The sequence below is a fragment of the Anser brachyrhynchus genome (genome assembly GCF_964034855.1).
Source record: "Anser brachyrhynchus genome assembly, chromosome: 14".
NCBI lineage: Eukaryota > Metazoa > Chordata > Aves > Anseriformes > Anatidae > Anser > Anser brachyrhynchus.
This window is the reverse complement of record NC_137709.1, coordinates 4,266,321-4,281,383: the sequence shown is the minus strand read 5'-3', so window position 1 is coordinate 4,281,383 and position 15,063 is coordinate 4,266,321. Positions and strand designations below refer to the sequence as shown.

The 15,063-nt window shown below is 38.9% G+C and overlaps 1 protein-coding gene and 1 long non-coding RNA gene across 2 annotated transcripts in view; both read right to left on the bottom strand.

Moving 5' to 3' along the window:
- SPOCK1 (SPARC (osteonectin), cwcv and kazal like domains proteoglycan 1) overlaps positions 1-3,753 on the bottom strand; it is a 288,261-nt gene extending 284,508 nt beyond the window's left edge. The window contains exons 1-2 of the mRNA XM_080555024.1: positions 3,516-3,753; positions 3,044-3,211 (exon numbers count right to left, since the gene is read on the bottom strand). Coding sequence (XP_080411150.1) covers positions 3,044-3,211 — 168 coding nt within the window. The 5' untranslated portion in view covers positions 3,516-3,753. The remainder of the gene's footprint in view (positions 1-3,043; positions 3,212-3,515) is intronic.
- A 1,017-nt stretch (positions 3,754-4,770) lies between these two features.
- The window catches only part of LOC308177555, an 87,645-nt gene continuing 77,352 nt past the window's right edge, over positions 4,771-15,063 (bottom strand). Inside the window, exon 3 of the long non-coding RNA XR_013939253.1 lies at positions 4,771-8,035. This is a non-coding gene — a long non-coding RNA (uncharacterized lncRNA). The remainder of the gene's footprint in view (positions 8,036-15,063) is intronic.

The window sequence follows — 15,063 nt, the reverse complement described above, 5'->3', positions numbered from 1 at the left end:
GATTTTGTCACCGGCCACATAAGATGCCCATGACAGACTAGGAAAAAGGGGCAGAAGACAGACAGGAACATCATGTTCAGATCATATTTAAAGCACATCAATACATAAGACATTACACCATTATTGATACTGGACGAATAGACCATATGCAAGATTTTCAAGAGCATGTGCTTCACAACACACCAGTCAGACTGGTCTTACTACTCATTAGCAGGCTTTGCTTGGTCTTAAAAATGAAGCCCTTAAATATTGCACAAATTGTGCTCAAACCACATCAAAAGATTGTGTTGTAAAGTCTTGTTTTTACCAGATCTTGAGGCCTTTTGAAAATGTTGACAGGGCATCATTTCACATTATAAAATTCAGTCAAACTTAAAAATTTAGCCTGATTATGTGTTTATAATGTTGAGTTCAAATGAGGTGTACTTCTGTGCTGTCTTTTCACTGAAGAGTAATGACTGCTGGACCATTAGGGGCAACTACCACGCTGTCTTTACCCAAAAGAAATATGGGTCATACTTGAGAAAACAATCAATACTTGTCTTCTCAAATCAGGCCATATTGGACCATAGCTCAATAAGCTTGACCAACCAATTGATTTTGAAAAGAATAAGTGAAAAAGATGAGGGAATATCAATTTAAAATTTTATATTCAGTTATAACCCATATGTAAAGAAACGAGGTGGTAGTGCAGCACTGTGCATACATATATGCCTGTAAATCTGTCATATGTTTGTGTTGCATGCACATACGTGCAACAAATAGTTTAAAGTGACCACAGCCACAACAATTAAATCTCAGCTCCATATGTGCAGTGTTTCTTCTACTGTGCATATGGACACAATTATGCAAATATTTGTGCAACTTTATTTATATCACATGACATCAAATTCTGAAAGCTACTAAAGGTAATTATGATTTTTACTGCAAAATTACTTCTGCTGATTTGTAGGGTACGGCCTAGGCCCTTTGCTCTGTAGCAGCTGTAGTGTCATATCCAATAAAGTATTAACTGAAACACCACTTCTATACTCCAGCATCTTGTACAGAGTCCACACTGAGAATTTCATCCAGTAATGATGTATAGTTACAGTTTGGGCATGAAGGGAAGATGGGAAAATAGTTTCCCTGTAAATTCAACAATTATAAATGAAATGCTAATCTACTCCACACATAGCAGCTAATACTGCTGTGCGTCATCTCACTAAGCAGTTTTACAAAAATATTTTAACAATTCATCCCCGGACAACACAGCTACAAAGCAAGACATCTCCACACACAAGAAATGTGCTGTCGTTCCTACACTATAGTGGCAGAAACTGTACTTATGCATGTCTTCATGTGTGTGAATGGAACCTCTCACAGAAGACTATGATGCACTGAAATCACTTTGGTTGAAAATACATTATTAAGAGTTTAATTGCTTATACAAACTTTTTATATTTTTTTCTTTGAAAAAGCTTGGTAGAAGATCAGCAGTCTCTATCAATTTGCCACATAAAATATTTCATGGACAATCACACACAGTTGTAACATGCTGGTTTAGATGTAATTAAATAGAACCATTAAAATAGCTGAGAAGAAAAATATCTAAACTTTGCACAAACTTTATACTATTTATTTCTGCTTGACAGAGGACTTGTTAAGATTTTTTTTCCATAAAATGGTTCTTCCTATGGAAGAGAGTTCTGAGGCTATACAGATTTTGTTAGCATTTTCAGAAATTCTAAAAAAGCATTTTCAATTGTGAAACCTTAGAACATGAAAGAGATAATATTAATGAATATCTTCCCCAGAAAGAGGAATCATGCCTCTGAAAATTGCATTTGTGAGATGGGAAGGGGGATGAGAAGTTGCAAAGACTTTAAAAAAAATGCATAAAATGAAATAAAAACTTTAAGCTCAAGGAGTACAATTTAATACAAAATCTCTATTTGGAAAGAGGCTGTTGAAAGATGTAGAGAGTCATCTGCTAGAATTCTGTCCCTAATTAAAAACATTTTGGTTGAATTTGCCAGTTGTTCATTCAATTTACCATTTTCAGATTTTATAAAGCACCTGAGCTACTTAAATGAGAATAAATTAATACATAAAACACACACAACAAACTTACAGAACAGTACCAGCAGAACTGCTAGCCAACTACGTACTCGTCCCTTTCCTATAGTCACAATGCAGTCAGAGTGCACAAATCCCATGCAATCAGGAATACTTAACCTCAGTGTGCTCCTGATCATCATTAACAGGAATGTTTCCCTTATCCAGCCTTAGAAACACTGAAGCAGGCCTTTCTGTGTATACTCCAAGAAAGATTTTTCAACATACAGACAAGAGAAGCAAAAGGAGCTCCAGAACCGTTACATTTACCATAAACGTTGTGTTTGCCTTTCACTAGTCATTGACTTGCCATGCCCAACTGTATTCAATCTAGGGAAATTCAAAGCTTAATCTTAGGAAAGTGATTTGTTTTGTACAGATACATCAGATACATGTCATAACACATCTTGAAGTTACCCCTATTTTCTAGGCTGGAAAAAAAAAAAAAAAAAAAAAGTCAAAGCGTCGCTTCCTCCAAACCTATACCACTGTCAAAATATCCATGAGCAGAATTGACAATAAAATGTTTTCCACCAAATCTGTAGGCGAAAAAATGCTTCAGTGTTTACCACCTGGTGGCTCAAACTGGTAAATATACCCTTCTTAAACATGCAATATCATTATTTACATTAACTAGCCTCTTCAGCAGCAGGCACGGAAACTTCTCTCAAAGTTCCTCCCCAAAGGAATGCCGAAGACCATTACGCTTTCAGCAAGACTGATATCGAGCCAAAATTGTCCTGATCAATGGGGTAATCGAAAATGCCAGGACTGTCTGTCCGGCTTCCAAACCACTCCGAACATCCTTAACACACGCAGCAACCGCGAGCCCGAGCTGCATCTCTCTTCCACCCACATCTCCTAAAATCCAGCAGCCACCCACTGAAAAGATGCTGGCGTCAAACCAAACAAACACGAAGCATACAGCAAACGGAGAAGTACTTACATCCCTGAATTTGTTCCAGTACTTGTCTTTATCATACTGCGAAACGGTGCTCAGCCATTTGTCGTTGTCCAGGAAATTGCCACGGCTGCTGCTACTCGTGATGACCTCGGGATGCCGGCTCTCCACTTGCAGGAAGCACCAGGCAGCGAGGACCAGCACCCCCGACATCTGCAAGGAGAGGATTCCTCGAGCGGGGAAGTTTGAGGACACCCAAGTTCGGCCTTTTCTCCCCTCACGCCCCTCGCCAACTTCTGCCTGCGGAGCCACCAGCTCCGCTGAGACCCACCCTGCCCGCTCAGCCGTGCGGGGCGGGGAGCGACGGCAATAAAAACAAAACAGCTCACCCGCGGCCGGGCAGAGACACCAGCCAGGGGAAAATAAAGCTTTATGACACCCCAGCAAAGCCTCCCGCGGGAGCAGCCAGCGCTGGCTCCGCGAAGTTTGGGTGCCAGGGCTGAGACGAAGCCCCTACCTCCGGGCAGTGCCGCCAGCCGCGGCTCCGAGCAGGGCGGGCGCCGCTGCCTCCTCTCCTTTGCGCGGCTGCCGCTGCTCGGACAGCGGGTCGGAGAGAGCCGGCGAGCCCCCGCTAGGCTCCGTCAGCAGCTCCGGGCGTGTGCGGCTGTGTGTATGCGTGTCTATGTGCGTGTGTGTGTGAGAGCGAGCGGTTGCGGGCTCTGCGTGAGCCAGGAGCCGAGGTCTGGCGACATCTTCTGGCGGCGGGATGCTGCTGAGGTAACGGGCAGGGCGAGGCGCCTCCCGTCACTGACCGGCACCGTCTCACTCCCTGTATCGACCTCTTGGTCCAGGATCACTCCCCAAACCTCTTCACGGATGGGGAAGGGATACAAAATCCCCTCCTGGCTCCCTCCCGGCAAAACAAATGTGTCAGCAAGGAAGCAGGGTTGCTCGCTCTGCGGAGAGTGGGGAGCAGGCCCCATGAGTGCGCCGCAGGGGCGTTACACAGGGCCTGGAAATTCTGCTGATCTGCTTCGGGTCGTGAGGAGGCAACTGGGGAGGCATCCGTGGGGATGCTGGGGGTAGCACCATCACAGAGACTGACAGTGAAGTCTCACTCCTGATGCACCCCGATGTGTTCCAGAGCCATAAAGCCGCCCTTTATAAACAAACAAAAGCCCTGCAAACACCAGCTGTAATAAGCCCTGGGTAGTACATGACTATTTAGAGTCAATGGTTTCATAATATCTGGAAGTAATGACATTTCAAAGGCATGAAAGTCATCCCAGACTTCATAATTCGTTTTGGCAAAGAGCTCCCCCTCCCTGTGTCAGCTCGCCCCACACTGTGAAGATGTTTTTGCCCCCATACAACGGGTAGTGAAGGTAGACCTTGCACTGCCCAAGCCATCGGTCATTGCCATAATCCATCCCCAAAACCTGTGAGGAAGGCACTCTTCCTACTCTTAATTTGAACATTTTGAGGGGTAGGAAATAGGGAAGTTATTTAAGCTGTCTTGTAAATATCATCTTTTCTCTCCCAGGAAGATGAAAACAGGGTTAATTCCACTTTTTCAAACAGTTGAATTAGGGGTTTCTTTAGGAACACAAGAGAGGGTCAAGGTTATTAATATTTTGCTGTTGCATCTGTGCACTGAACTCAGTATACAGTTCTGTTCCTAGGTCTGATTTTAAATACAGTTCCTAAATACCACATAACCACAACAAAAGCCACTGGGACTGAAAAAAAACAACCAATGAGGGTTTATTAATTTTAACAGTAGAGAACAAGCATATACCCACATAAGCACCCCATCTTGCATTCTCCCCTTGATGCACATAGAATCTAATGAAAGCTATATGCCTGCAGGAGGGCAAAATATAACCCAATAAAAATAACAAATAGAAGAAATCCAAAGCAAAGCCCTGCAGATTTGGATGTAAATCCATATCTAAGCACCTTGCTCCACCTTCCTTTCTACATTGGACTATACCATTCTTCTCAAGGTTGTCCAGGGTTTCACTCCAATATCGTTCGGTTAGTTTCAGTGACAGATAAGGTTTATATAACTTCCTCCTGGAAGGGTGAACTTAAGCTTTCTCCATTCTTAATTAGATTAACAGAGTACCGTAAAGGTTTTTTGTTTGTTTGTTTGTTTGTTTGTTTGTTTTCCTCCTGTATGGTCTTTACTGTAAGGCTTTTAACAACAGAGAATTTGTCTTCTCTGCACAGACATTAAAGCTCTTGCACCATCTTAAATCTTATGGTTAAGAAATTTCCCCAGTGAGCTTTACAGCAATCTATTGCCATTCAGCTATATACAGCTCCATTTGACTCATGAAGTTAAGACATTGCTGCATTTGAGCTCTGCCAAACCAAACCACCCTATCTGATAAATACTTGAGGATTTTTATGTGCAAGGGACTATATCCATGCTTACCAGTTTTATGTAGATACACTCATTACTACTTTCTTGATCCCACTGGACGTCAGATCAATTTAATCCTCCATTGACCCAGGCTAGTAGACAGCAGCAGAACACTGTTTCCCACCAAATTTGTACAAGTTCTACCTTTTATATATTTATATCAGCAGTTAGTTCACTTCTGTAAATCACACTTGTTAGCACAGCAGGCCAAATTGAGTACACAGTTCAGTACAGTTGACTTCACTTAGTATGAAGCAGGTTAATACGCTTGCCAGTCAAAGACCTGAATGATAAATTACAGAAGCATTGTGTGTAAACTGAGTAATCGCATTCTTACTTGTAATAGTTGTCAGAAATGTGTCTTCATTTATTTAATTACTTCATAATCCCATATTCAAAACATGGCTAATCTTTCTTGATCCAGCAAAACACAGGCTTCCTCTTTAACCCTGATAGCAATCTCTATCATTCAGCAGCTGCAGCATTTCACCTCCAAGCTGTTTATCATCCATGACTAGAATTGAAACACCCCTGTCAGCTGTTTTTTATCATTGAACAGTGCTACAATTACCTCTAATTCTGATCCAAGAATGTAATAGTAGAAATCTCTCTACGGTGGATACCAACTATTTGGTATTTTGGATGTAAAAAGCTCCTTTCTTCCCAGTTAGAACTACTGAAAACTTAATAAACATTTTTACCATGCTTGCAGCTGTAAGAAGTGGCACAATATTGATTTTTGATATTATTTGCTGATTCACCCAAGCTGTGTAAAACATTTGATTAGAAGTTGCAATTACAACCATGGCCAGCCAGATTCCCCATGCCGCAGCCTGTTCAGGATCTGTTCTGGAAGCAGAATCTTCTGGTGCAGAAAGCATTTCTCACACAGAGGAATCAAGGGCCAGATCTCATTTTGAGTTAGTTCCCCATGCAGAGGAATGATATAGTCATCTTAATAGGGCACTTCAGGACTTACAGTTAATAGAGAAAGCCTTCAGCACCAGTCTTGCGGACAACATAAACAAAACATGTTAACTTCCCCCTAGACCAAAGATGATACCTGTAGAACCTAGACAGCCACTCCTTTCTACCCTAAAGCTACACTGAACTTGTCCCACATCAACCAGTAGCAACCAGTTGCATAGCCAGTAGGGTAAAGCCAACAGGAATATATAAATGTTGTAATGTAAAGGATTCTACTTCCCCCAGTTATACTTGCATGGCAGCAAAACTCACTTTTTCACCTACTTTATTGCTTCCATAGTTCTTAAGGCAGTGGCTGCAGCCTTTGTTGTAGAGCCTTGAAAATCTTCTGTGGACGTTTATTAATGGTTTTTCCCCTCCTCTTGTGAGGCACAATTCCACTGACTTCATTTTTTAAAAACATTTACTCAAGAAAGAAAATCTTTACAGTAACAAATGGTTAAATGGCATTTCTGTACTCTACTCTGTACCAGAGTCCTTTATTACTGGATTAGGAAAATTCTGCTCTTATAATTTAACTGGATTTAAAAATATATCACTAAAAATGTACATTGAGTGGCACAGACCTTCATTTAACATCTCTTTGTATCTTCCATATACTGCTGTATCTTTTTAATAGACAGGGATTTTATTTCCTCCTCTGACTCTCAGGACTGCAGATTCAGCTTTGTTAGCTCTGCTGGGCAATTGTGCAGAAAAACTATTTTAACCTGTGTGGTAAGTGATTGTTGGCTTATACAAAGTTACTGAGACATTTGTCCATTTTACAATAGACTGTAATTCCTCTTCTCTAAAAATACTGCAAATGCAAGTTCTGGTTTGACCTCTTTATTTGTCTCTGCTCCCAGCTTCTTCTGTATATAAATCAGCCATGTTTTATTGCAACGGAGTCTGAATTTTTGCAGAAACTTAATAAATGCATGCAACAAGAATGCTGCATGTATATCATGTGGCAGGAAAATGGTTTTCTAGCAGATAAAGTGGCACCACCTACTTTGGAGATGTTGCAGTTTGTGCAATTCCCCATGTTCTTGTCCTTCTGAACCTCAACATTGGGGGGTTCAGTGTAAGAGAAAACATCCATTGACTGGAAAGATCTTACAACATGTTCTGTAATCTATTTGCTAGGCTGTATTAGTTGTAATATCCCAAAATAAAGTGAATTGAAATACTAGCAAGTCCTGGGAAAAAATAAAAGGTGATCATAACTTGTGGTGGACGTGTAGGAGAAAAAAATGACTCAGGCAAAAGAACAACATAAATAATGAATAAATAAAATCGCTTATCAGCTCTGGAAGTTGGAGGTGGATTTCAGGACTGAATTTTTCTCACCTTGCAAAGCTATCTTGCCTACAGGTGTCTAGAAGAGAAAAATACTTTTAAAATTGAAAAGACTTGCATTCACAAAAAACGTACAACCAAAGACAAGACTACATTTAAATTGAAAGATTAGACTGAGGCAGTTATTCACAATTTTTAAGTTCTGTCTTCTCTTCTAATAATCCACGATTTACTCTGTCATCAGTAAAAAGAAACAAGTTCTTCTGAATGATGCCTCAGAACAGAAGTCTATCCTAGCCACTGTGGCTTGTTTTCTGAAGGTTATTGACTCCACAAAGGACCTACAAAAGAAGAGGCACAATAAACATTGTGATTACTGTGCTCAGGACCTGCAGACTAACATAAAAAAAACTAACAACAACAACAAAACCCTTTATCCACATATATCAGTCTATTCAAGTCATATCAGAACATTTACCAATTTAACAACTATGCATTTTTAATGATGTATGCAAAATGGGATGATAATCCCTGCATATTTGACAAATTGTTTCACTTTCTCATCTTTCTAATGGGTATGGTCATCCTGACAAAGGCCATTTTATGTTATTTCACAGAGTATCTTGTAAACTGACAACCTTATTTTATAGTTGCTTTTATTACTACTGGAACTTTTACAAGGAATTCCATCACAAAAATTGGTTAACTTAAATATTGTGGAGAGGTCTCACCATTTAATGCCAGAGTTCACTCTGCCCATGCAGCTTTCATTTCAGTCAGAAAAGGTCATTAGAATTAAATTTCTCCTCAGACCTCATACTCTGTTAGAATGTGAAATTTTGTAACTCTGTTCAGCCTGAAAACTATTTCCCCAAGATTTGCCACTGTCAAGCAACTGGAGAGAGTTACCTCAAACCCTCTCTATAATATATATGTACAGAAATAAATGTTTGGAGATCATGTGGAATATCACATAGGCTTGTTCAATGTTGAGCATGGTAAGATCCTCTTTTACATATCTATGAGATGCCACGATATCAAACAATAAAAAACAAAAACAAAACCAGTAACACAGATTTCAGAGATTAAATTTGCATGGAAGATGGAGCATCATTAATGGCTGAAATACAAAAATTAAATTTGCATTCCTATAAAAGTTAGAGAAGTCTCATGTGTGCTTGTTCTTTCCCCATGGTATACTTTTCTAATTTTTAAATTATCTCTATTTTGCCTATTTTTGCTACTTTTTTTTTTTCTCTCTACCACAGTCTTATATGCAGCCTTCATATTTTTGAGCCCTTTATGGTTCTTTATGATCATTTCTTTCACTTCCCTTTCTTTTTTCATTTTCTTCACTCTTCCTATAATGCTTTTCTCTTGCTCATATAAACACACACTGAGCTCATATAAACGCATACTGAGATCCTTAAAAAAGTAGCAGTTTTCCTGGAGAATACTGAGACAGTCTGGAAGCAGTGATGCCTCATGGGCAAAGAGTCCCAAAATGTTTTGCAGCTTCAGAGGCCAGTCCTGGCATCAGCCCAGTTACATATGGTTAACATCATATTTTAATTTGATGACTTGTGTGAAAACAACAAGAACCGGGGATTTATTGTACCAAACAATCTTCCAGCTCTTACTAAACCCTCTTTTCATTAAAGAAAATAAAACAAAAGTATTGATGTATAAAGATGAAGACAATAAAGATGAGCCACAGAGGAGCTGTAATGGTTTGCATACTCATAAACCCTTCTCAGTCTTTGCGGCTTCAGTATTTTCCTATGGGGAATAATATTAAGAATGTGCTAGAATGCAATACTCTCAGATAATGTTGAGAAACAATTTTCTTTCTCTGCCACTATATTTTAGGCATGAAGCTTAAGCTCTCTAGGGAAGCTGATGATTCTCTTCTGCAATAACTTGAACCCTTATGGAAAACCAAATGCTATTTTGCTCAGGCACCAAATCCCTTGAAGTTAGCATGCATAAGATGAAGTGTTTTGGTGGAGAAGGAAGAGATCCAGTAGGTGTGGCAATAGTTGAAAGGGAGGTAAAAGGTGCAAAATGAGGTTAGCATTGGTGTCTGCCAGTACCTAGGATGGCTGCACAAAAATTGCAAAATGAGGACTGCATGTCCCTGATGCAGCAATAGGGTTCTGTATACTTGATTCTCAGAATCATTTTCAGGCCTTAGGATTCTGGAGGTGACACAGATTGGCTCAGATCCACTACAGGCCGTGTATTGCTGTAACTACCCCAGTATGGTCACTGCTCAAGAATAGCAGGGGCAGACCCTAGTCGAGCAAAATGGTCCTGCTGCTATGAACAATCATTTCAGTCATGTGGAGAATTTTGCCTTAAGTAGGTCCTTGTGCCAGGGACAGTATTCTGCAAACGTATTCTGACCACGTGCTGGTCAGAAAATGGACACACGTTTTAAAAGAATTCAGGACATGTTCCCCTGCTTTAATTACTGAACTCTCTATGATTACAGGATTATAACAACAAAGAAAAATAACTCCCAAACCTAAAAATACTCTTAGGGGCATGAATTGAAAGGGAGGAAAATGCCTTACCCATAGTGACACGCTCTTGAAATGTGGATGACGCAAAACTTCACCTTGTGTCAGCAAGCATGGAGCTGGCAGAAAGGGAGGCAGACAGACAACAGCTTTATTTCTCACAGTAACCACTTTTGAAGTGCTTGATGTGTTTTTAGTTAACTCCAGCCAAATTTGAAACTCTATTAAAGGAATCTGAGGAATGCTTCACTCTGCATGGAAATGAAAGATGAATGCTAAGTTTTTAAATGCAGAGGACAAGAAGAAGAGAAGAATTTGCTCATGATCTAATGCAGCCCAAGCACTGTCAGTTCCAAGGTGTGTAGGTGGGACTGAATCCACCAAGGGAGGAGGAGACCAAAACACAAGTGGGAACAAAGCTCTGGCAGAGAAACTACAGGAGACCCAGAATTCACCCCAGACAATACAATCAGAATCTGCCAAGTGAAATTCACGCTACGGTGAAATTTATGGAAGGCAAGCAGTGCTTTGATTCCACAGAGAGTAGAAAAAAAATCTGCTAATATTTCAAGAAAGGATGCTTGGGGCCAGGAATATACACAGAACTAAATGTCAAAGTCCACACAGGAAGTAGTACGTGAGGTGGCACACAGTACCATATGTTGAACCAAAATCTGGCCAATGTTTGGAAAGAAATGCAATAATGGCAAAGACCTACATAATTTCACATGCCCCAGCAGAGCATGTGCTGCATCAAAACCCATGACAGAATCATTAACAACTCAGAAAAATTCTTCAAAGAAACAGTGCGTTACACTGCAGGAGAAGATGAATGGGCTATCTGCCTGAGAGGAACTGAGATGTATTAATTTTAGGTCGGATTCTGGTGCACAAGCCAACAGGATGCCAAGATAGTACTGTTAGCAAAAACAAAAACAAAACAGAATAAGCTAAGTAATGGTGGCTGGGGGCATTTTAGAGAGGAACTCACACATTCTCTTAGGAGGGTTAATCAAATCTGCAAGGACATCAATTTGAGAAAAGCTACAGATTGCATTTGCTTCAAGGAAAAATGTTCCTTTTTGTTTGATTCCGGCTCTTAATGATGCCAAGTCACTGGAAAAGCAAGAAATCCAAAACAAGAAAGGAGGATATATGAATATCTTCCAGGGAATGGAGGAAGTTTTCAGAGCACAGAAAAAAACTGACAGTTCAGCCCTTAGGAAAGTTCCTCTCACCTTAAGGCAGAGATTTTAAAAAAAAGGTCAGAATGAAAAGGAATAAGACACATTGCTCATTGGTCTATCCCAAGAGAACTATTCCCCTGAGATTAGAAAAAACAAAACCTTTTCCTTGTGAATAGACTCAAAGAAACTAGCCTTATAAACTAGAAATGTTTTTCAGCAAGAGACAGAAGTGCCTGAAACAATGCACCATTCTTCTTTGTGTAGCATCAGGCTCTAAGAGGGGTCTGTACTGAGGGAAACAAAACATAAGCAGTCAAGGTGATTTTTAGGGACTCTTTTTAGATTGATTAGATGGTTTCTAGAAATGTTCCTGCCTTTGATCCCTCATTCTTGTACTCTCAACATCCCTTCCAAGAAAGATGTGTCTTTATCCCTCCTGAGTGGAGTTTTTTCTTTGTTTGAGTTTGTAGAAAAGGTAACTTTTTTTTTTTTTCATGACACAGAAGATTTTCACCAAAGGCAAAAACTCTATATGAACATAAAATCTCCAAGCACCACTGTGTATAATGAAAGCAACTGAATTAATAGACCACACAAATAAAATTAAGTAGATTCCATGCACCATAAATAATAAAAGAAACAATGAGAGAAGGTCATCAAGTGACACCATAAATGTTCTTCCAACAAACCAAAAGGAGCTATGATAATTTCTTGAATTAATTAACTATGAAAGGGTATTTGTGTTTAATATAACTTCTGAAACCTGAAAGTTATGATGGAGATGGAATTTGACATTCCAGGTATCAAAGTTTGATCTGGAGAGCTCTGGTTTCAGGTAAGAGAGCACTATTACAGACTTAAATACAGGTTAGCCCACATGAAAACCAGATGGTCTGTCTTGTGTAATACAAGCTACCCACACCAACATCTATGGGGCTGAGAAAATGAAAACAGTGCTGCTCTCTCTGGACCTGGTTCGGATCTAGCAAATATATACTGAATTGTTAATCACAGCAAACTGTAACCAATTTTGCAGTCTAGGACACTATGGTAAACAAGGCTTTTCACAGACTTTTTTCAGACATTTGTGAGTTCTTTCACTCTGGAGACCACTAGAGCAGAAAAAAAAATAATAAAAAAATAATTAAAAAAAAGGGTAGCAATATGCTCAGATACAAAAGGAATTTTTCACTGCAGCCAAAGGTTTAATATTTTTCCATAAGTATTTTGGGATCCCAAAGTCAGCTCAAACTGAGTATAGACAAATTATTGCCATTCCCAGAGGGCCTGGCAAATAACTTGTTGAGATTATTTTTCCTCATCTACAAGTAGAGGATTCTTGGTTTCCTGCACACACTCTAGAGCATTTGACAGAAGTGCAACAGAGCAAAGTGCAGAGCTTGATTATATACATGTTTTCCCAAATTCAATTCACAAAAAGCACTCCATGTGACCTCAGATGAAATATAACATGCAAGTTTCAAAGCTACAGCTGAGATCCCCCTGAAGAGAGACATTAATACTATTAGCAAAAGTCAGGTCTGCTTGTTCCTAGACCGTATACTCTTTTTAAGGAGATTATTAAACTGGTAAAGGGGCAGGGACATTGAATCCCAAGGCTTTATAGGAAAATGTGTGAAGATGTACACAAATAGGACTTTAGAAATTGAAAAGTCTAAGAGATGGACTGAAGTCTGGCCTCAAAAGAAGAACTATTAAATGTTCTCACCTAGTCTAGCAGTACAGACCACACTGAATGTAACATTAGGAGACAGTCACCATCATATTGATGCCAGACAAAAAGGATTGCCTAGCGTCTGCTGTCATCTCCAATGGAGGGATTTAACGACAATGGCTTGAAACAACTACATTGTACTCTGTTCCCCTCATCAGCTTTCTTGCAACATGCTACAATTAAGTAGACAATCCTATGTCTCAATTTATTTTTCTAGATATGCAAATACTGACATGCTCAATAGGCTGTTTAGTACGTGTGATTTTAAGCTATCAATTTTAAATGAGGCTTCAGAATCCTGAACAATATTTCTCATTACTGGTAGTTCAGAATGTTGTTGGGTTAAAGTGTCAAAAGAATAAAGACCCTGCTGAGATGGACTGGAGTTGTTGCCACACTTCATCATGAAATTAAAAAAATAGTTTTAGCAAAATGTAGGTCATCATTTGCTGACATTTTATCCAACAGAAGATTGAAGACCTGTTGCCTGGATTTTCAAAAACTAAGCTGCGCTCATCATAGACATGAAACTAAAAACTCACAACAAGAAGTTATAAAACTAGCAGTATGGTTTGTGTCCGACATTTATCCCTCAGCTCTCACCTGAGATGTATCTGTCACTAAATTCCAGAAAGAAAGAAATAAGGACACCAAAATCTGACTCCTTCAGGTTTACAGTGGTCATTTGGTTTGCCTGTATTAGGGATGAATGAAAACTGTTACGATAACTTCCACACTGAAATAGAAAGAATATATAATTAAGATCAGGTGATTGCATCCTGGTTTATGCCCAATAAATATACACTGACAAACTCATGGGGAGCAAAATGCTATTTAAGATGGGAAAGCACTGAGTAATATTTATTTATTTATTTATTTTTCCCCTCAACTGGGTGGAAAAAATACAGACCCTTCCCTCTTTAAATAAAAATACAAACCACCCTTTCAAATGGTGGGATATTTGCAACAGATGCATTGCCATTACAGCATTGGACCGTGTGTTATCACAGAAAAATCATAACTTGCATCCTTCATAAATAAAGATAAGGAGTGAAATGGGATGAAATATAAGGAATAAGCAAAATGTCTGGTGAGATAAAGATATTGAGGCTCAAATAGCTTTCAAAAATCAAATTCAGTTTTATGCTGGGCCTAAACGTCTCCCCATTGAACATTTAAAGTTTATGCTCATGGTTTTTATTTCAATTTGCACTTTTATTAAATAAAGATTACATATTTAATTTTTCTCACAGAGGCTGTATAAGAATTTCAGAGAAGTTCATGGTAATGTGCTGAAAAAATGTTTTAGAAATTTATATTGAGTTAAACAGTATGAGTATTTTAGCAGTTTTGCATTCATTGGCCTGAATGTTTCTATTTTACAAGTTTTACGGTGATGAAGAAAAATAGGAAAAATATCCTAGAGACAACAATGTGCATTATTTTACTTATTTCTAACAACAAAAACAACAACAAAAAAGGTTATTGGGAAAATTATACATAGCTTATATTCTCTAATTATTTAAATATCTTGTACACTTCCTAAATGCAAAGTACAGGTTCTTAGAACAGCCTTTGTTCGAAGTTCCTTACATAAGTCATAGATATTAAAACATGGACACTAGATTCTTCAATGGAGACAAATAGAGCATAACATAAAACAATTCATAGACAATGTCAACAAATTAATACTTTGCCTGAAATCTGTCAAGAATTGTGTGTTAAAATTATATTTCAGTTTTAGTTTAGAAAACTGTTTTATAAAATGAAGTGTAAGATAATTAAAATGAATCAAGTTCTTTAGGGCCCAATTTTTAGAGTTTTTAGTCATCTAATCATTCAATGGAAGTAAAGAAAGGCTTGAAGTTGGTAGCATACATAATTATCCCAACACCTAGGCCTTCAGAAATTATAGGAAAATTACT